We start from the raw sequence: 23,376 nt of genomic DNA, 5'->3' as shown, positions 1-23,376 counted from the left end.
GCACTGTGGCAATGCAACTTTTATTTTTAAATGATATTTTGAATCCTAGCCATGACTCCTACTCTGCTGTGAAACTTGTGTTTCCCTAACCTGTTCATCTGTCTTTTATTCACTTCATGACAACTTTATACAAGTTTTTTTTGTGCTTGCCTAACTGAAAATTAGAGTTCTTCCTACTTAATTTTTCCCTCTTGTGTTCTTTTTAGGTATTTTCACTTCTACAATACCGGGCTCCAGAATCAGCGAGTTTTATATGTACAAGATTCCTTGGATGCTGATGCCAAAGTTTTTCTTGATCCAAATAAGCTTTCTGATGATGGCACAGTGGCCTTACGAGGTTAGTGAGACAGCAGTTCCTGCTGAGTAAGTCTCAGTCTTCAGCAGAAGCTGAAAATTTAAGTAATTATAATAGCCCTAGGTGGATTTGTACAGTGTGTCAGAAGAACATTTCTAAATCTGCATGGTATCCACAATTAACTTGGTTCAGTTTCCCAGTGCTTTTTTCACAAATCAGTAACAGGTTTCCAGTGAAGTATGAGCAGCTCTTGAGGCTGTCCACAGAAAGGAAAAAAAGTTTGTTTTTATATTGATTAGTTATCTTAAAATTGTATTTTGCAGCTTTAACACAAGCCAAGAAGTAAGAGACTGTGAAGGAACATAGCATTAACTTCTATGATCACGAAATTGTTTGTGTTCGCTAAGGCTGTAACTTCTCTTAGCTATCAATTTTCACTCCCTACTTGCTCATTTTTAGAAGCAGGCTCTTGAACCTAGAAGTCCTCTAAGTCTGTTCAAGGACAGTTAATAAAAACAGCCGTCAGAATTAATAAATGTTTCTCTTAAAGTGACCTAGCTGAAAAGAATCAATATGGCTTTTTTATGAACAATAGTGAAGTCCTGCCTTAATCTGTGTATATCGCATGCATATAATCTCTAGAATTTTGTAGAGATTCTTCTAGTGTTTCTAGAAGTCTTAAGGCATAGTCTCCTTCCAAATGCACTTAGAAAATCAACAGCTGTGTAACAAGAGGGAAAACTTCCAGTGTTGATTAATAATCGATTTAAGGGCAGGGAAAGGAAGAACTGAATGGCTGTCAAGTAAAGTCTTGTCAAGGACTGTGCTAGGATTTGCAGTGTTCATCTGTGAGCATACTAGAAAGAGGAGTGAGCAGTGAGGTGGCAGTAATTGGTGACAGTACAAAGTTACTCCTGGTTGAAGAATGACTAAAGAGTTGCAGGAAGACCTTAGTAATAATTTAAGTAGGTAATAAATTAACAGGTAAAAGTCTTTGTGCAGATAAATTAAGTGATGCACAGAGGAACGAACAATCCTAACTTCATTTATGGAGGAATGGATGGAGTGAACTCTGGAGCTCATGATGACCTCTTGGGAGCAATGCTTGGAGTGTAACGTGCAATTCCATGAAAATGTCAACTTGATTCTTGGTAGGAGCTGAACAAGTACATCAAATACCAATTTATTCATCAGGAAGAAATTTCTCCCTGGAAGCATTCAAGAAAAACTCAGTGTGACACTCAGTGCTGAGATTTAGTTGACAAGGTGGTGATCAGTCAAAGGTTGAACTCTTGGAGGTCTTTTCCAACCCTCATGATTCTGTGGTTATATGAAACAGAACAAAACAAGGAGACACAGTTACATTAGCAACCCAGAAGTTTATACTGTACCATTGAACACTAGATCAAGTCCCAGTCTCCTCAGCTCAAAAGGGGCTCTGAAATACAGGTTGGAGGAGGGCAATAGGAACAATCAAAGGAAAAACCAAGTGTGCCTGGAGTAATCAGCTTGGAAAAGGGACAGTTTAGCAAGGATATTAGAGGTCTGCAGAATCATTTGTGGCATGCAGTAGGATGAGGAGAAGGAATAAGGGTTGATTAGTCATTTTTCTATTACAAGAATGAGGGAATATCAAATCAAAGCAGTGGGAGTCAAGTCCCAAGCAAACAGAAGAAGGTGATGGTTCATGCTGCAAGAAGTAAATGTGTAGAACCCTTACCAATGGATGGTGATGGTGGAAGCTGGACATAATCAAGGTGAAGGGAAACATTCAGGAGTATTAGCCAACTACTACATGGAAAAGGAATCTGCTAAACTAAATATGGTTGGAGGTGATAAGAATATTTGAGGGAAATATTACATGTGCTTGCATTGTTCTTGCATTTATTCCTGCATTTTCTTCTTGTGCTTGCATTGCACAGTATCAGCACAGGCTGGGGAATGAAGAGATTGAGGGCATCCTTGCTACCAAGGGCTTGGGGGTCCTGGTGGATGAGAGGCTGGACATGAGTCAGCAATGTGAGCTTGCAGCCCAGAAAGAGATTTAATCCTGGGCTGCATCCCAAGCAGCGTGGCCAGCAGGGCAGGGGATGGGATTCTGCCCCTCCACTGGGCTCCTGTGAGACTCTGCCTGGAGCACTGTGTCTAAATCTAGGCCCCATTCTAGGACCTGTTGGAGGGAGTCCAGAAGAGGGCCATGAAAAGATTAGAGGGCTGAAGCACCTCACCTATGATGAAGGGCTGAGAGAGTTGAGATTATTCAGCCTGGAAAAGAGAAAGCTGTGGGATGACCCTCTGGTAGCTTTCCTGTACCCAAATGGGGCCTACAAGAAAGCTGGAGAGGGACTTTTTACAAGGGCATGTAGTGATAGGACAAGGGAGAATGGTTTTAAACTGAAAGAGGTTTAGGTTAGATATTATCAAAAAATTATTTACTGTGAAGGTGGTGAGGTACTGGTACAGGTTGCCCACAGAAGTTGTGCATTTCCCACACCTGAAAGTATTCAAGGCCAGGTTAGACAGAGCTTTGAGCAACCTTTGTCTAGTGGAAGGTGTCCCTGTCTACAGCAGGAGGGTAGGATCTAGATGATTTTTAAGATCCCTTCCAACCAAACCATTCCATGATTATGTGGTTACTCCTGAGGACAACTAGATGGAATTGTGTTCTGAATCAGAATTGCCACTCTTACATTCTTTTGGGAGAGAATATATTGAGTGCCTCTCAAAACTGTCATGTCTGTGAAATGCAACTCTTTCTTAGGTTGTTTTTTGGTAGATGCTTTCAGGTCTGTACAGACCTGTGATAATTCAGTCTCTTCGCTTGACTTGATTTGCAAGCATGAATTTGATCTTCATCAACTAAAATGGAAGCTCTTTATTGTCTTATTGTCTTATCACTGTTTGGATAAAGTGAAATATATATCACAGATCTTAGCTGAGAATACTGGTAATTAACCATTTGCATGCTAGTGGTTTCCCAGTTACTTTCAGGGTTTTAAAGGATCTAGTTTTCAGTGACTCCATTTTTAAGTGGTATTTACACTATTTCAATATACAACTTGCATCTTTGTTGGCTTCTTTGGTACTGTTTCTCTTAAAATTTCACTCAAGTTCTCCACCTGTTTTAATTTTCTAGCTCTTCCTGCCAAGCTCAGGGCAGGCAGTAGAAGAAATATGATTCAAACCATAATTGGTTTGGCACAACTTATGTTACTGAATATGGATACACTTACTGAGTATCTGTGCCTAAACATGGATCTGCAAATTAATTGAGAATTCCATGGAGTTGGACAAAGTGGTGTGACTCCTAAGTGATAGCAGATGTAGTGTCTTGTAGTGTTTTTAGAAAATAAACCTCCTCTTACTGTTTGGTGAGCAGTTTCTTTAACTAGTATCCCAATTTAATCTCTCTTCATTTTGTTTGTTTCTGATTTCCTAGGTTATGCATTCAGTGAAGATGGTGAATACTTTGCATATGGCCTGAGTTCTAGTGGCTCTGATTGGATTACTATTAAGTTTATGAAAGTAGAAGGTCCTGAGGATCTCCCAGATACACTGGAGAGAGTTAAATTCAGTTGCATGGCATGGACCCATGATGGAAAAGGCATGTTCTATAACAGCTACCCACATCAAGATGGGAAAAGTGATGGTAGGTATGACCATTCTAATTGCGTGCTGTGTGGAAGCAGAATCACTTTTGCAGTGAATTGATGCAACAATTAGCTCTGCAAATCTATATTGAAATAAGTGGCTGTATTGGTTGTGCAATTAGAGATCAAATTATGTCTTGTATCACCAAAGCCTATGTTCAGTTAGTGTGAATCACTTTTTGTCTGCCTGGCCCTCTTTTTCTCAAAGTTTGCTGCTCCCTTTCTTTTCCTCTGGGATGATTTACTTAGGTTCCATAGTGTTGATGCTGTTGACTAGAATTTGATGCCTGCTGGAAGCTTACTTAGATCTTTCCCCTAATGCATTTGTGTGGGCATAGATAAACTGCTTTGGGAGATTGACCTGATGAATAGCAGTGTGAGGCATAAGGTTTCTCTTGTTCAAACAGATTAATTCATGTGTGGTTCACAGCAAAGCAAAACGAAATGTTTATGCTAGCAAAATCCAAGGAGCACCACACAAAGTGGAATAAATTGCGGAGGAGCATCAAGGGGGAAGGAATTTAGCAGCTCTTACTATAATGCAGAGCTACTGAAAAGTTTCTTCTGGAGATGTGCTCTTCACTAACCTGGAGAGAGCCAGAATTTTGCCTCTGTATTTTCTTTTGAAGGCTGTAATTTTGCCAGACTGGCAAGATAGACACCAGCCTTGTTTTGTTGAGGTTTTTTTTACCTCTTGTTTGTAGTTCAAAAGTTGAAGTGTTGGAAAATGTTGCAAGAATGAAATTTTTTAAAAAAATAAATCAAGTGGTACCTCATACATAAGTGTTTTAAAATACATCACTTTTATATTTTCAGCAAATGGAAGTATGAAGGTTTCTAGGAATGTAATTAGCAGTAAATCTCCCCTTAATTGCACTGGGTGAAATGGAAATGAAAATGTAATTAGAGAGTGGCAGGGATTCTTGGTTTTCTTCACTTTGCTTGCTTTTATTTCTAGAAAGCAAAGCTTGAAATGATACCTTCTTCAAATGTGAAGATTTGTTATCAACAATAAAAGGAAAGGCTTACTTTTGAAACAGGTTTCCAGCATAAAGTTTTATCTTGTTTAGTAGGAGGGTGTTTGTTTGGACGGGAATGGTTGTAGCTTGGAACCATTCCTAGTCGTCTCTTCTGAATTTCTCATTCATATACAAAGGGATACACAAGTTTCTAAGGGTTTCATATGATTGTTGCATTTCTTTGAGAACTTATTAGTTTAAATATCTGCATTTCACTAGGTACTGAGACCTCCACTAATCTGCATCAAAAGCTGTATTATCATGTATTAGGAACTAACCAGTCAGAAGACATCCTGTGTGCTGAATTTCCTGATGAACCAAAATGGATGGGTGGAGCTGAGGTATGGTAAATATCCTGCACCTTGTCATTATCATGTTCTGTTTTTCAGATTCTAGCAACTGATAATGGGTATTAATTTGAAAACATTTTGTTAAAAGAACACTTTTTATTAGTGTTGTAGAGTTGAAAATTGAACTAAGAATCATTGATTAAGAATTCCTGAAAATAAGACTGCCTAATTTACTTCAAATCACTCCTCCAGCCTGCAATGACACAATCATACACCCTCTTTCTTCACTGAGGTCGTTCTGCCTGATACACATTCCAAGACAGAGAAGATCATTTGATGGACAATGTGTCACTGTTCTTGTTTCTTGGTCAGTGTTTGGCCCCAGCTTGTACTTCCTGCACAAAAAGTTTATTCTAATATGCAGTGTCTAGATATTCCCTGCATTATATTTTCTTGGTTATATTTAATTTTGCAATGTTTTCCCTGGAAAACAAATATATTTGTTCTGCTTAATTGAGGAATGGAGATATACAGGTCAAAATCTCTTAATACTCTGTGTATAATTGGGGAACTCTAAATTTCCCTACAAGTTTTATCAGCACACCTATGGTACAGACTGTGTTAATGGAAATGGAATTGATTTCCTAAGCTTATTTTGTTGAACTACTGCTTTATAGTGCAAAATCCCAGTAACCCTTTTGCAATTAATGTGTTTTATTCCCCATATTAGATTTAGCAATGTGCAGTTGAGTGCCCTTATTTATCAGGGAACTGATGTTTTCCCTGTGGATGAATACTTGTAATACCCTGTACTCTCCTGCCTACTGTGTTTGATCAGTACTTTTTGTTTCTATATTGGTCTCTTTTTTTGTCTGACACTTTTGATGAATATGAAGTGGTTTTAGCCTGGTTTGGTGTACTCAGTTCCTGCAAATACTTTTCTGTGCAAGAACATCTTTTGGAAAATGTGATCATCAGTTTGTGCCACTTTTCAACACATTTACCCATGAAAATGTTAGGGCTGTCTTTACTGTAGGCTGACAGAAAACAAAGGTACTTTTAACAGTCAGAGAAAAATATTCTGCAATTTAAAAAAAAAAAAACAAACAACAAAACCCAAACCAAAACAGTACAGTTGCAAAATGTGGTTTCGTCCTTGTGCAATGGATCAAAAATCTTCTTTGCAGGCCATTTCAATAAGTTTTCTGGTCAGCTTTTTCTAAGTGTTTAAGAAAGTGGAAGACCACAAAGTAGTGGGGGAAAAATTTAAATATCATTAGTCAAAATCAAATTATAGGGCTGTTTGGTGCTATCCTGAATATACTTCCTTGGTACTAAGATGTTGCTATAGGTTTTAAAATACAACTTTGCAGAGCACAGCATGTTATAAAATGCATGTTTTCATGTGTTTTTGTTAGATAAATAAAAAACATGTTTTTATTTTACCAACTTTACTAGTCCCACTAGCTAGAGACATTATATTTTACAAAAGCTTCCATGAAAACAGTTGATTGTTAGTGTAGGTGTTCTAGTACCAAACCTTTCTCCATGGTGGAGGGAGAGTTGAACTTTCATACCTAGGTTTGAACAGAATTTGCAGGTCTTGCAACCAAGGTCAAGGAAGAGAAATACCTCACTTGCAAGTGAAAAGCACCTGACAAGAAAATTCTTCAGAGACTGCAGAATTAATAATGTTGCCATGATATTTCAGAAAAAATAATCTCAGGTGTGCTGTAGAGAGTCAGAGTGGTGTGTATTCTTAATGGAGATAGGAAACTAGGTCATTCATAAGGACCAAAGAGGGTTGTATAAAATTTTGTCAGCTTAATATATTTACAAGACAATATGCAAGCAAATAGCTTCAGGGTGCTTTTCCTTATTATGCATTCAACACCAATCCTAAGTATGCTTGATTTAAACAAAATCTGTGGTGCTGAAAATGGTGTTGGCAGAGAAATACAGATGCATTTCCAGCTCTTCACTTGAATGGATTGTTTCTGAGGGAAAAAATTCTGTTTTTTTTAGTCAGATATGTAAGTTTTGAAAAAAATAATCTTTTCATTAGTCTAGAAAAAGCATAAGCGTTTCTGAGAGAGTTGTGAAGAGCAGGGATGGAATTTAATTGAATAACAGCCCAGCAGAGGGCAGTCTGGTATGAAGATTTTTAAAACCTTGGTAATGTCATAGGTATTCTGGGAAAACAGGAGCTTCCCATGCTTTTCTGTTTAAGTGGCATTTTCTTGCTTTTTCTCCAGACTGACTGAACATATCTCTCTTTCACAGACAGACTGTTATTCTCAAAGTTAAACAATAAGTTATATAACAGTCTTTCACAGTTGGTAGTGCAAGAAGTCCCTGTGGTACCAGCAGGAAAGTAAACAGAACAGAAAGGAGTGGGTGAGAGGAACCCTCCTATCCCAATTCTGCCAGCAGTGAAATAAGTACAATTTTTCATGTTTTCTAACACACACTGTCTACTGTCTCTGAATTGACAAATTCTTTTAAATTCTTCATTTTATATTTAGAGCTGTCATTTAACATCAGTGGTTCTAAAACAGGGAGGTGATCTTGCACGTGAAATTCAGAGCACAGAGGAGCAGGCTGTGCCAGATGTGTGCTGGCTATAGTGGTTTCACTGCAGCAACACAAGCATCCACTGGGGAAGAGTGAGCAGCATGGAGGGCTGAAAACATTGCCAGTTCACTCAAGTGAGACACACTGCTGGGTAAAACAGGGCTCTGGGAATGTTTCTAAAGCCTTACGCTGCCTTAGTCAAGGATGAATCTTGAATAGAAGACTAGTATGAATGTCTTCCTACAGCCCTGGCAGCAAGCCTAGAGAATTTTACTCATAAGAAGGAGGCAGGTAATTGTGGCTGCACGTGGAACTATGGGAGCTGATAATTTCTTACATAGCCAGGTTCCAGATGCTTTGGTGCTTTCATTGCTCAAAAGCAAGCTGAGAGCCACAGTAAAAAATGTTTGATGTTTGTCACCACAAAAAGCTGCTGATTTTGTTCTATGCTAGACTTAGGAAAGAGAATGCATATTTATATGTGTGTGCATATTGCTGTGATGATCTAGGGTCAAAATCCCTGTTCTCTGGCTTTGGTGTGGCTCCTTCAACCCCAAAGCTGACAGAGGCTCAAAATATGGTCAGAACAGAAGGGCTCGTTATACCAGCACATTGTATCTAAAACCCAAGAATAAAAACCCAGCTGGAATAAGAGATTGGAATTAATGCCCAGAGCAAGTTTTCTAACCTGGGGAGTGGGTGGACAGACCACATCAGAATGTTGTTTGCATATAACCATGTCCTGCATAAAGTGTCAGGCCTGTGCCTCAGAATGTAGGAAGGAGATTCTGTTGGACCTCATCCTGAGCTTTTGCATTCCTGTGATCACCCATCATTGGGCTTCTGAAATGTGATTGATTCTGGAACTGGTACTCTGCAAACAGAAAACAAAGCAGTGCCTTTGCAGCCTGAGAGTAGCAGCCTCAGGTGGCTTGGATTGTGCAGGCAGTCCCAGGAGGTTGCTTTGTGAGAGGGAGTTTGTGCCCCAGTCCTCAGCATCTTAAAAGACTGCAAGAACATAAAATGTGATAGGAGCTATTTGCAAGCTTCAGTGATTTTCTGGCACTGCTGCAAAGATAATATCAGAACATAGCTGTATGTTCCCTTCATGAAAAAAAACAACAAACCAGTACAACACCCCACAACCCCCATAAAAACCCCACAAAACCCACAACTCTTTACAAAATAGTTTCCTATTCTAGGAAGGAAAATAGCTTTGATTTTTCTAATAAATGTGAGATAATAAAAGTGGAATTTGAAAGGCTAGGAGACTACTGTGGGAGTTCTTTGTCATCCTGCAGGCAGATCTTTGCAGCACAGGCACATGTGCACATCTGTAGAACACTTGAGGCTGTTCAGACAGTGTAATTGCTCGTTACTTGCCAAATATTTTAGCAAATTTTACAGTAATTTTTTTTCTCTCTGTAGAAGCAACATGCTTTGTGGATTTTTGTGCTTAATATTTTCATTTGTTCATCTGATAAAAATCTTAAAAATACTCATAAATAACAAAAGAGGTCGTTTCTGCAACAAGTGAAAGGTTTCTTGCATGTAAATTCTTCTTAGTGGAGTCATATCCAGGGTAGTGGTGTTATGCAAAAGTCTTCATGCAGCATATATCTAAAGTTGAGGAAGTAACTGCTGTCATTAATCTGCTTTATTATGGTGACTGGGTACATTCCTAAATAAGTATTTAAAAAAAAATCTATTCACTCTCTCTGGGTGTTTTTAAGCTGTTACATCCATAGCATATAGTGAAAATGGTAGCAGTGTTAAAATCCAGCTTATTGATGCAGTGAGTTTTTAGTTCCAGGCATTGCACAGTTGCATCTTTATTGCCACACATCTTTCTTTTTCTGGATGATCTGATCTTTCATGACTGGATACATTACAGTTAGTAATTTGACCTTTTAGCTCTGTTGGAAAGCTTTGATTCTGTCTGTGATTTTTTTGAACTTTGCTTTTTTTTTTTTTTTTGTACATGATTCATTTGCTGTGCTTCATTGGAAATGCATTAGATAGCAGTGATGATTGCTCAGTTTCATATGCAAAGGGCACCAGTGCATGAGGAGTGGTAGTTTGTGAAATCACTGCAGATGCAGATCAGGTTGTAGATGACCATAGTGTTAATGCCTGCAGTTAAGAAGAGAGTTTGTCTTTTCCTCAACACAGGCACAGGATCTAATAACTGAATTTTATTTATTTTATTTTTAGTGCCTTGTTATGCAGAAACAAATTATGCAATGATTAGGTTTTTTCCGCCTTGATAATAAAAAAGGGCAAAGGTAGTAAAACTTTTAATTTATTATCTGTTAAGGAATGATGTGTATATGTAGTTGCCTTAATAGAATACAACATACTCTAAGGGCCCCTATTTGTTAGCTTTGTTAATATAGAGAGCTCTTCCTTATCCTGAAACTGGCAATTGTGACTGTCCAGGTAGTGTTCACAGAACTTGCATTAATATTCACTGTTGGTATGCACATGACTTGAAAGTAGAGCACTCTAATATCTCTCATATTGACATTTTAGTTGAGTAATACATAAAGCCAGGAAGTCTAAAAACCCAACAGCTTTCTCATGTTCATTCTTTTTTGTTGTTGTTTGTTCAATTATGTATGAGTTTTTGGTCTGAAATCTGCTGCTAGACAAAATATTTCACTTTGTTTTTGCTGTGGATCCTCAACCCTTTTGCAGTTCCTTATGTGGCTTGTATAATGAATTAGTTGTATTTTGTAACAAAGATGAGATTTGAGTGGTTAGATTGTTTTTACTGATTAGACATAATATATTTTTTTTTTATTTTCTGTTCATTGATGTATTGAAGTTACAGGTTCTTCTCTTAATGTTTGTCTTAGCAGTGGTTACTGTTCATCAAAACGGAGAGAACAGGTAGCATTGAAATCACTAGGCAGAAAAACAGCCCAGAGAAAACACTCCACTATAAACCAGAACTCTGCCATAAAAGAGAATTTAAAGGTTTTGATGCTTGAAAGACTAGATAAAATTGTACTTGGGAGTACAGCTATCTTAGTGATACTGTTGTGTTTGTTTGTGTAGTGTAATGATGGTCACAACAAATTTTTAAGAAATAGTAGGTCTGACAAACTCAAAATTGCCAACCGACTGAATGACAGTAGTAGTGAAACTAAAGCTACATACCAACATCAGTTCTTTGAAATAATCCTTCCTTTACTGGTGCTGAGTTAGGGATTAGTGCTGTGTTATGCCAGTGAAATCATTGTTATGCTGAAGGTTTTCAAAAGCTCCAGTTGAAAGGATACAGGATTTCTTCTGTCCTGTTTTGACAGATACTAAATGTTGTTTGAGGAGGTGCAATTGCTTTATAGCCAGCTTACCTTTTAGCAGTGGGTGTTCTTTGAAATTATAGTAATTATTTTAATAAGAGTAATGTGCACTGACTGGCATTCCAGATCACTCTCAGAAATTTTTGAGATGTTTCCTTTTCATCCTAAATGTGGGAAATCAAGTCTGACATTGCAGCTGTCCCCCTTAAGCTGAGCCATTAATGCACTCTGAGATTTGAGTGAGGTACTAGCATGAAATTTCAGTTCATAAATTTGTGAGCCAAGAGCAGTGATTGCGGCTCAGCTTATGAAGATGATGTAGCAGTGTAAGAATAATTCAAATGATAGTTGGTAAATCCTATTTCCTTTTACTGTTCTGAAACCCAGACTCTTGTCTGTTTACAGTGTAGGGTCAGTGGCATTTGGGCTGTGATTACACATTCATCAGTGCTGCAGTCTGAGCTGCCTTAAGCAATCTCTACCCTTGTTATTCATCTTTCCAGCTGTTTGGTGCTGTGTGTTAGCTTGGCCATTTGTGCAACTGAACAGTGAACTGATCAAGATACTAATGTGGCAGAGGGGCTTCTTTTATTCTTCTTTGGTTTTTATTGTGGATTAAGTATTTTTTCTTTTTCTTTCTCCTTCCCCTCCTGGATTCTTTGCTTTGCTTGTTTGGGTGTTTCTGGATTCTTTCTTCTTTTCTGGTTCTTGGAGGTTTAAATTTTTTTTGTTGTTGAACATGCCATTTTATCAGTTGAATCAGTTTCCTGAACTGGTGTACTTCACAAATGGTGGATGCTTGTTCTGGCATGACATGGGGAATCAATTTACATGGACACAAGCAATGACAGCAGTAGGAAGAGCTAGAGGTAGAGACTGCATAAGGTGATGCTGCTGCCAAGATTGCTTATCAAACTGTAACTTTGCAGTGTAGATGTCTAAATCTGCAGTATAGTACTGAACGTTTTAGCATGCTGCAGTCAACCATCTTGTCCTGTTTCTGTCAAAATCCTTTGGGTTGTAGAACTCACTGGTATAAGAATAGCTTTAGTGATAGAGACACACTTAATTGGTATCCCACCAGCAAGATGCTTTGGGAGTTCTTACTTCAAATTAAACATAAACTGCTATCAACTCTTAACTAGTCCAGCTGGGAATATGGAAGGAAAAATTAGATGTACTCAGATTTGCTGTCATCAGAGATCCTGAATTGCCCTTGCAACAACATCAGAAATTTGCACATCTCTGTTCTTTCTTGGGTAAAGTTTCAGTCTTCTCTTAACTGTTTTAGTCATAGAATCAAGGAATAAATTTATGTGGGTTCTGACTGTGACTAAAAGAGTTTTGTGTGTCATACTCTTGAATGTAACTGAAATCTGTATTTTTATATATAACTTAAAATTATTTGTTATGTTTTTTCAGTTGGTGAGGAAATGAAGGGAACTTGGTGCTTTCACAAGTGTGGGCAGATGTTTAAGCAGCATACTGCAATAATTTTCTTAATTAAAATTTACTCCTGCAATTATTGCTTACCTAAAACCACTGAAGATGTATCTTTCAAGAAAGATCACCTAATCTTTGTTTCCATTTCTGGATATACTTGTTTCTAGGTGCAGGGTGCCCTGTTAAAGATGTCTTTGTTTCATATAAGGGAGTGGTTTTTTGGCTACAGTAGGAATCTTAGGTGTTCTTTTATATTTGTCTTGTGAGCTTTTTACTGTATGGACTTTTTTTGTGGTATAATTATATCATAACAAAATGCCTGTAAAAATACGATTTTGAAACACCCATTTGGGGATTGTTTTTGTTTCAAGGAGTGTTTAGTTGTTGGGGTTTTTTTATTAACTTTCATACACTGAGATTTGTTTCTATTCTACTAGGTCCCTTTCTTGTGTCTTTAAGATTGTGGCTCTATTGGAATAGCAGTATAATTAAAACTTAATTATTTTGAAATTTATTTTGCACAACTCATTTTACAGATATTTTGCATAACGAATGTTACAAATATAAACCGAAATATATCTAAGAAGTAATTACAATATAAGAATTGTTTTGAAGCTGTGTATAGTGCCAAGTGGAAAATGTCCAGAACCCAGATTTGTATTTTGTGACTTTAAATTCCCATTAGATAAGGTCATATAAGAATATGAACAGTAAACAGCCTTCTCTATCAGCTCTGTTAATAAAACATCAAAATTTGGTAATTTGGGAATATGCTCGAAACAGCTCAGTCAGGAGAAGGAGACACTAAGACTTCTTGTTACTTTCTGCCTTTTCTTGTTGGATTTGCACTTTCAAAAGCTTTGTCAAGAAATGTGATATGTCTGCAAAGGATTAATTGATGACTTTCTGTACTAGCAGACACCATTTCAGAAATTCTGTTGTGTGTGTACATGCATGTGCAAAAGCAAACCAAGAAGCTTCACCAGATAATTTTTAATGTGGTTATAGCTTGTAATGTTCTTTTAACAGCAGCACTAGATTTTTGTGCATGTGTGAGCTTTTTCAAGTTGGAATTCTCTTTTCCAGAGGGTGAATTGTCTTTGATTTTTCTGGAACTTCTTGCAGGTGTCAGATGATGGTCGATATGTCTTGCTGTCTATCAGGGAAGGCTGTGATCCAGTGAACAGACTGTGGTACTGTGATCTACAGAAGGAGTCTCAGGGTATATCAGGTATGTGTTGCTTTGTAAGCTTGCTTCCTTTTAAGGCAATATAAAATTTGAAATACTTTATGTTTGAATGAAAAAAAAAGTCTTGAAATGCATGTATTGCTTAACCACCTTAATGCAGAAATTAGACAAAATAAGCACTGCTAGCATTCCATTTTCTGTTATGTATCAGTAGACTAAAAACTCCATTCTTCATTCTGTAGTTTGTTTAACAGGTCACAAGGAAAAGTTGATATAGTATAAGGAGCTGTACAGTGTATGTTCAATTTCATTCTACACAACTAATACTTTTCCATATTAAAACTTTTTTCGTATTTTAAAAATTTCACTTATCTCCCTTCAAGCACTGATAGCACTTTTTTACAAAAAGTGACTAACTTATAGATAACATTTTTTTTCTATGTATAGTGCTAGGAAATAAAAATCCTCCAGTGTTATTTGGTATCACCATTGTTGTTACAGTAGAAGTATCAACTCATATTTCAAATGCACTCTCCTGAAGTACTCCTTTCTTGCCTTCTAGTTGGAGTGGTCTTTGGCTTTTGTGTATTAAGCTTTGTAGCCACAATGGTGTGAGCTGAAAGTATGGCACTTTGCACCATATGGCTGTTGCTAATTGTTGGCATAGTTAGCTGGTTTACTGATTGGTAGTTTTGTATTTCCAGAGTATTGGATTGTTGAAAGGTATTCCTCAATTTGGGTTTTGCATAGAACACAACTTAGCTTTTTTGATTCTTGCAGCTTCTCTTTTCAGAAACTTCAGAAACAGAATAAATACTGCAGTATCTCTGTGTTGAATATTGGATCTCAAGAAGCTTGTTCTCTTGTTTATTAACAGCATATTTCAGGCTAAGGAGGGGACACTACTACGGACTTGTCTACAGCCAAACATCAGCCAAGGCTGCCAGCAACTTCCACATGCACAGCCAGTTCTTAGTTATTTGTACACACCAGGTCAGGCAGGGCACCTTTCTTTCATGATCACTTTGGGAACTTATCAAGGCCCTGTAGAATTCTAGATTGCTTGAGCCCTAGATTACATTGTCCTTCCACACAGAAGGCATCACAGTGGCTAGAATTTCCACTGTAAGGAGTATGGCCTGTGAAATGAGTCATCTTCCAGTTGTCTGAAGAAGGCATCATCTACTTCTTCCTACTTAGGAAGTCCATAACATGTGCTACTACGTACAGTAGACTGCTACTATGTGCTCTATAGCACACAGTAGTATATACCACTACAGTGGTACCCATGCTGGTCTGCCTGTTAATCTTAACCTATGAGCTACTTACCATCCCCTGGACTGTCCCAAGGCAGAACTCCACAAACTCCAGCTGTTATTTCACATAAAAGACAACTCACCTCCTCATCTTGCCAACCTATCCTTACTAAACAACCTTTACCTCTCCATGGTAGCACAGCATTCCTGTGAGCTATCCCACCATGTCTCCATCTTCGCACTGAGGTCATAGTCCAGAAACTGCACATGGACCTCTAACTCCTCCTCTTTGTTTCCATGTTGTGTGCATCAGTGTAGAGGCAGTTCAGGCAGGCACCCAAGTGTGCTGATTGCTCAGTACAGGTTTGAGAGCTTTCTCCATGAGGCTGTTCTGCAGGCACTTCCTTCTTCATATGCCTGTGCTTGGAGAAACTCCACTTCAGCTCTGTTTTGTGGATTGCTGTGTCTCTTTCATTCTTACCACCCAGGCCCTTGCCTTGCCTACCCCATCCACATCTTCCTTACTTGTTGAGGAATCACTTTCTCCTGTTTTTTCTGGTTTAAAGCTCTGCTTACTGGGTTATCTAACCTGCAAGGATCCCTTTGCCTTGCTTAATCCAGTGGACAACAGTGCAGCAATAGTTCTGAATGGGGTAACCTAGAATTGCTTCCAAATCATTGATTTTTCTCTTGGATGTGTATGGATAAATGTCTCCCATTCCTTATTTACACCCCACTTTCTGTAAATAAGAGCCTACTTTCTGGAAATAAGAGATGCTTAATCCCACTTTGCTTTTGGAAGTGTTGGCTCCCAAATGCAAGCAGTGGTAATGGAAAAGCAGGAGTCCCAGTGGTCCAACCCTCACAAGAATGTGTGGAAGGTCAGCTGGCCAGGCAGATGTGAGACCATAAGCTTGTGGCATAAATTTAATCTTGTTATACCTTGAAGACTCACTCAGATGAACACCCTTATGGATTCCTGAGATGCGGAGAATACTTTGGAAGAAATTTTTATCATCTTAGACATGAGCCACTTTCAGTCAAAGTCCTCTCCCCTGTGGATTCTCAGAGATATGAAAGTCAATGAAGATTTGTCTTCCAACTTTGATGTTCATAATAGCTCTCTCCTGTGTGAATTCTTGGATGACACTCTGTTTATGCTGAATCTTAATATAATTATGTTGGAATGTCAAATGACTTTATACAAACCCATACACCACTAGGTTCTGCTGTTTCCAGTGTTCAGAGACTTGTGTATCTTTGTTGCATACACAACTCTGTCTGTGTGTTGTACTCAAGAGGACTTTTAGGATGCACCCTTCCTGTACATCTGTTTATTTGGATTGTTATGGTGTTCAGCAGGGCTTTGTCATCACTGGAAGGTTGTGGTGACCTGAGATGATGAAGTTTCAGAACCCATCTGTGGATTAGAAGGAACAGTTATAAGCATAGCTGCATTTCTATAGAGCTCCTTAAACAACCTGGGTTTTATATTGATTTTTCTCAGAAGTGCCATCTGTAAGTCATAGACCAATTCATAGTGTGTTAGACAAGTATGCTCTCAGAGTTGAAATAAAGTCTGACAGGGAAGAGTGTTAAATAAATGGGGAAATGCATTGTAATATTGTAGGCAAGTAATATTGTCTGATAGGGGGATGTATGATTTAAAGGACCCATAGGGTGGACAAGTGGAGTCATTCTGTTAGGTTTTAAATTTGTAAACCCATCTCCTTGAATGGGCTATTGGGTATGTAATAACAAGGCTAACTTAGTCTAAGCCACATGTTCATCCAACAGCTGTTACATCACTGACTGCTTTGAGATCCAAAGTGGATGAGATGATTAAAAAATTTTCTTACCTTGTGCTGTAACGAAGGACTCTCCTTGCTGCCAAATTCTGTGTTGGAGGTAAAGTGAGCATCACCTCCAGACTGTAGGTGTGGTAAGAATGTACCTGTTTAGACCATTAGCTGAGGCTCCTGCTCTCCTGTGCTCCCTCAGGACGATTCAGTCCATGTGAAATACAAGTATCTCTCTGGACAGATTTGGACCCCTGTACTGATTGCAAAAAGTGGCTTGTAGCTCACATGCTTCTAAGATTATAGGGAGAAAAGGTAAAGAGAAATACCTCAAAACTGAAAGCAACTTGAAAAAATTAAAGCAGGAAATCTGAAAAAAAGTACGAAGTTGAGGGGAAAGAGAAAATGAACTGATTAAGACACAGGTGTTTGTGAAGATGTCAGAAAAAAAGAGAACTAATTTCAGGACTGTCTGAGTGAGTACTGGTTATTTCAGAAATTGTACTGACTGGCAAAGGGGAAATGAGAGAAGCTGAAAAATGAAAGAAAATGGATGATATTATAGGTAGTCTAGGATCTAGCAGATAACACATCTGATATAGATGCTGTTTTAAGGATAGAGTGATTTTACAGTGAAACTTCAATTTAGTAACCATAAAGAAGAAGTGAAATAATATTGGGGAGGCTCTGCTTAATTCAGTCAAAATGCTTTTGCATCCTGGAGATGGTTGCTGAAGACAGAGGTGCAAATAAGTCTGATTTTGCAACTGAAAGCTGGAAATGACCATTGAATTCTTAGTTACTTTTGTTTTTACACCTTATTGAAGTGATATTGACTGAACTGCTTCCTGAATTGTTGAAATTAATTGACCAAGGAAAATTTCTATTAAGAGACAGGACTATGGTTTTGAAATGAAGGAGAAAAAAGTAACAGAGCTAGTAATCAAGGGAAAGGACCTAATATATGGAATGTACCTCAGAAGTGAAGGGACACAACTGGTATTACAAACAATCTTGTAGTAATTTTGCACTTAGGTGGTTCTGTCCCCCTCTTCTTTTTTATCCTTCCCTCTGTAATAGACCTCTTATATCCGTGTTCCTTATATCACTTCCACTGTTTGGACTTGTCCTTGAAAATCCCACAGAGGCTGGTTATAGAAGTGTCCTTTATACTGTTTAATTTCTATGAGATACATCAGAATGTGAGTCTTGTTTGAGCAGCAGGTCGAGATAAATGCACATGTGTGTATTTATGGACTAAAGCCACACAATGCTCATAGAAGCTCCTGTGCTCAATGTACAGACTGTGCCACTCTGCAGCAGCATCCTGGCTGTAGCAGCAAGGATGAATATTCAGACCTGACTTCCCTTGTCTGGATGGAGCAAAACAAAGGTTAGGACTTCCCTCAACTATGAAGGAATCACAATAACGAACTGTTCCTGTACAGGTATGTTATTGGCTAGTTACCTGGTACTAGCTCTTCTTGTACTGGATAGCAACATTGTGGTTTCTAGGTTGAGGTTCTTGGATTCAGTGAAAGCCATTGTGTTTCCATGAAGGGATTCATAGTTTGGATCCTTTTGATAGTATGATGTACAGCTTATTTAGAAACAGTGATTGTTTTTTATAATTTTCTCATTTCACTGAGACTGAAGAAAAAGATTTTGAAAACTTCATGCAATCTGGCAATATTGCACTGGATATATAGAGGTCAGTATGTGGCAGATTTCATATGATCAAATAAAAATTTGAGTGTTCTCTTTCATCTATAGACTTTATTGATAGAGTTTTTCATTATTTTCATTTTTGGGGACTTGTTTGATTTAGCTGAACTAGTCTACTTCTGCACACAGCAGGACATGAAATTATATGCTCATTAAATATTTCAAGTCTGGTGTAAACACCTTTCTCACACTTCTGAGTTTATTTGTATTGTAAGGTCATAGTTTAGAATGAGTAAATGTGCTCTACTTAAGGATTGTTAGAATTAAGGTTGGCTAGCTGATTTGTGGGCTTTGCTTCTAACTTACTGTAGGTAAGAGATGTGGCACAATTTTTAAAAAATATTTCTACCCATAAGTTTGGAGATCTTCTTGCTCAGAATAAAGTTCATTTTGTCTGTCTGAGTGACAAAAAGAGGCCTTTTCCCTCAAAGAGCACACGAGCTGGTTGAATTATTTTGCCTAAATTTGCAGGGTAGAGTGGGGAAGCAGAGTGAGAAGGGGGGTATCCATCTTAGGAAAAGAAAGAAGAAACAGGAGTGCAAAATTAAACAATATGTCTCATGTGTGGAAATAAAAAATGGTTAATAAATATCTGCCTGATAGAACTTGGAATATGACTGTGAATTCAGGGGTGAGTCAGCTACTGTGGGAATCATCAAGCAACACAATATAGCCCATAACAAGCTTGCAGGAGCTCAGATATTTCTTTCCCCAGTAGGTGAAAGGAACATGTATTCTTCCTTTTTTACTCTTATTTATATATGGCATGTTTTTATAGGAAGAAAATATTTCCTTTTTAAATTTCAAATTAAACTCAGCAGTTTGTGGTTGTTTTGAAAATCTTAATCCAACCAGATAAGCTCATTCAGTTGAAAAAAAAAAAAGCTGTAAAACCCTTTTTTGCCTTCTTAAATTGTGAAGAACTTCTATATTTATGCTCAATTACATTCCTGTCCCATTTTTGCTGTCTGTCTAGACAATACAAATAAAAAAGTAAATTTGCGCCTTTTCAATCTGAGACACTAAAAGGGATGATCCAGATTGTTCTACAAGAGTCATCAAGAAATGGAACAGAATGATTTTGCTAACAAACTGAAGTAAATTGCTTTGAGGAAGAGGAAACCTCTGGTTTATCTTTCTCACAATTTATCTTTTTATAAAACATGGTTTGTCCATTATTTGCCACTTAATTATTGCTTTAGTAATCTTGAGTTAATGCATTTCATTACCTTCCTGCACAGCTTGAGTTGTTGCTTCTTTTTGCATAGTTTAAATAATAAGTGAGATGATAATGATGTCATCAAAGACTCTCTGGAAGAAACAACATTGTGTTAGTTCTGTTGTACTGAAGGAAGTTGTGTCCTGTGCATTCATAGGTTGTTCATGTGTTTCTCAGGCTGTGAGTCAACAGATGTTAACTTGTCCTGTGTTGAGTGGGAAATCATCTTAGTCTCTGAATGGAGATCACATCTCATAAATGAGAGTAGACTATTTCTAAATGTTCAGGAGACTTAAAAGGATTTAACTTGTCTATTTCTGCATCTGAAAATTTAGGTGCATCAATAATCTTCCCCGTTTACTGTGTCATGATATTTTTGTCAACAGTTGTAGATTAATCAAATTGGCCATGCAGTCTCCTGTGATATATATTCCTTGTCAGATTGTTTTCCTCAGAAAATAATCTACACAGCAGTGTTTCTGTTTCTTTCCATGAATGGTACAGAAAGCATCTGAGCATCTTTTCTGCCTCCCAGATTATCTAAAATGTTCTTCATGCTTTCCTTCCCCCCTTCACAGGGTTTCTACTGAATACAGACTGAGTCATTTTCCTCTTCAAATGTTCAGGTTTTTAAGGAGGCCATTGTGAGTTACTTGTGCCAAGAATGCTCCTTTTTAGAATAGAAAATCACTGTGCTAAGTAAGCTATGACAAATATGGAATAGCTTCATTTTAATGGAGATTTTAAATTAGTCTGAAAAGATAAGAGATTTGGGGAGATATTGTTTCCCTTCCTCCCCTACTACCATAGGAGTTTTGTGAAACTCACCAGAGTTTTGTGAAACCCAGTTCACGGCAGTTTTTGTGACAAAGCTCTTTGTGTTAGAAATGACCAGGTTTACCAGTTGGAATTTTATGCTTACAACTAACTTAACCAAACACATCTTTAAAAAGATTTATATCTCATATCAGTATTTTACAAATACTCTATTTCTCAAGACCTGAGGTCATAATTCAAAGTTTTGTGGCAAGGCAATGCTGTGGGAAGACCCCCTGGGAGCAGACAGCTGGCTGCTCTTTAAGCTTTTGGGGTAACTCCCTTGCTGTACTCTGTTTCGGGTAACTGTGGACATGGATAACTCTTCCCTTTGTGCTTTGTTCTTCCTCTTTAGTTCCTTGTGGGGTCAGGTTTAGAAAGATCAGGGACAAAGTTATGGGATTCTTGTCTGGATTTGACCACTCTGTCAGCCAGCTGATAAGGTTTAATTTTGCCTTCTGAATCAGTAGCAGGAGTGCAGTGCCTGCTGGGTCAGGAGGGACAGCACTGTGGGTTCATGATCAGAAGGTTATTCCCACATTCAGTACTCCAGATTTCCCTGCTTATCTTGCTAAGCTGCTCGTAGGCTTTTCAACTCTTGGCTCCTGTAACAAACATTTAAAAGTGATCTAATGCTAAGTATTTCTTAAAAAAACCCACATATTTACCCAGTAGCTGAGCACTGTAAGGCACAATTTTGGTAGCTGTTTTATCAAACTTGGCTTCCACAAGACAGCACTCAGGTTTGCTTGTTTGTTGACCCAGTCAAACAAGAAAACTTCTTTCATTAATCACTTTGCTTAACTGTTCTTGGTATACCTGAAAATGCCTCATAGCCAAACAGCTGGATACACAGTAATCAAGCAATTATTTATTAGCAAACCTTGTTGTACACCTTACCAAAATAAAAACCCCAAACACCAAAAAACCCAACCAACCAAAAAAAACCACCAAACACCAAACAAACCACAAAAACAGTGCAGTTTTTTATGTAGCATGTCTCTTCATGCTTCTGTGCCTGGTAATAATTCTGTTTTTCCTTTTTCTTGAGAAATGAGATTGTTTGTTTCTTTTTTATTAGATTGTCAGCCTTGACTGTTTACTCTTTTGAATATGTGATTTGGTGCTGTGAAGAAGGAATTTAGCACCAATCTGTTGATGTGCAACAAGAAATAAATGAAAGCTGTTTAATCACCCTTGGCTATGAGCGTAGACCAGCATGACATGGTCTATTGGTCTTGTTGAAGTTGTCCTTAGTATTGACCTTTTTCTTTATTTTGTATTGTGGTAGCAGCTGGGAAGCCTAATGAAAAAAATCAGGATCCTCTTGTGAACACTGTAGAACTGTTTATGAGTTGCTGACTGAGAGCTCTGGGCAGACCCCCACTTTGCTCTTCCTAAGGGACCTGAAGCATGAGAGCAGAGGGGAAAAAAGAAGGGATATAAACCAGCATGGGGAGCAGAAGAGGTGGCTCTTCTTATAGTCTTTGGTTGTGTAGAAACACAGCCTTATTGAAAAGCTGCAGTGATTTCTGGAATGCAAAAAGCTGAGAGAGTTGACTAATTGGAAAGCACACCTGAGTTGTTGGATTGGAAAGGAAGCTAAACACAGATTTGTTTTAAATAGGAGGTACAGGGACTTTCTGGAGAGAGAACAGTGATAGGGGCTCTTGTGCTTGGGTACTGGGCTGCTTGGAGGTTGGTGGTTTGTGTCTGGCGGGAACAGTGTGAGGTGATGGGAGGACACATGCACAGGAATGGGAGCTAGTGGAAAATACTTGAGAACCACTGGCTTGAAAAGATGTGATAAAAATGGAGCAAACACAGAAGTTCACAGCTTAGTCATTTTTCAGCTGGAATTGCTTAGTCATTGTCAGCTGGAATTGCTTTGTGTTAGACTGGCAGGGAAAGGTTGCAAGAAAGAATTTAAGAGCAAGGCTGTCAGTCAGAATTTTTTTTAAATTTTCTTTCTGTGTTTAGAATGTTGGGGTTTTTTTCCCCACACTAAAAAAGCATGTATGTGACTTGAGGGGAGGTGAAAAAAGTTAATGTTTGTCCACTTCAGTGTTGAAAATAGGATTGTTTGGCCTTTTGTATTTTAGTTTAGTCTTGCAATTTATCAGGCTCTCTTAATAAATAAATAAGCAATGAACAGTGCTATATACAGTAACATCAAAAGGATGAGTCAGTATGTGCTGTGTAGCCTGAAATAGTGAGTCAAAACCTTTGTAATGAACATGAACAAGAGACAGTGAGGTGACAGTAGACATCAGCTATAAAGTGGAATGTGGTGAGAGGGAAAATACTCTTCCATGTTTTGGAAAACTTTTCTATGATTGAAGTAATTTTTAAAAAAATCAAAAATTAATATCAAAACAAGGCTCTTGTGACAAAGGAGGAGAAAAAAAATTAGTTGTCTTGAAAAATATGTGGAAGGATCAACAATAGAGCGTTTAAGAAAAATGTTTCATATCCCTTAAATGTCAATTTCAGTTTTGCTTTCACTGTATTTTTTTATTTATTATGCATAAATAGAAGTATAAATGCATACTTTGTCTGTATTTATTTTTGGAGGGAAATTATTAGCAGTAAAAATAAATAAAATTAGTGACAAAAAAAGCCCTACAGGGTGTCATCTATTTGAATTTCTGTAAGACCTTTGATGTGATCTCCTACAATATCTCTCTAAATTGGAAAGATAGGAACTTGATGGATGGATTTTTGGGTGGATGAGGTATTTGTGGATGATCACATCCCAAGGGTCCACAGCTCAGTGTCCCAATGGTCAGGGGT

The 23,376-nt window shown here is 37.9% G+C and overlaps 1 protein-coding gene across 2 annotated transcripts in view; it reads left to right on the top strand.

Annotated features, from left to right (window-relative positions):
• PREP (prolyl endopeptidase) overlaps positions 1 to 23,376 on the top strand; it is an 86,035-nt gene that overhangs the window by 8,052 nt on the left and 54,607 nt on the right. For both annotated transcript variants that reach the window (XM_063153091.1, XM_063153090.1), the window contains 4 exons: positions 207 to 337; positions 3,735 to 3,944; positions 5,184 to 5,305; positions 13,705 to 13,810. In XM_063153091.1, coding sequence (XP_063009161.1) covers positions 207 to 337; positions 3,735 to 3,944; positions 5,184 to 5,305; positions 13,705 to 13,810 — 569 coding nt within the window. The remainder of the gene's footprint in view (positions 1 to 206; positions 338 to 3,734; positions 3,945 to 5,183; positions 5,306 to 13,704; positions 13,811 to 23,376) is intronic.

Source organism: Melospiza melodia, chromosome 3 (genome assembly GCF_035770615.1).
Source record: "Melospiza melodia melodia isolate bMelMel2 chromosome 3, bMelMel2.pri, whole genome shotgun sequence".
NCBI classification, from domain to species: Eukaryota; Metazoa; Chordata; class Aves; order Passeriformes; family Passerellidae; genus Melospiza; species Melospiza melodia.
The sequence above is the reverse complement of the archived record's forward strand: the minus strand, read 5'-3'. Positions and strand labels throughout refer to the sequence as shown.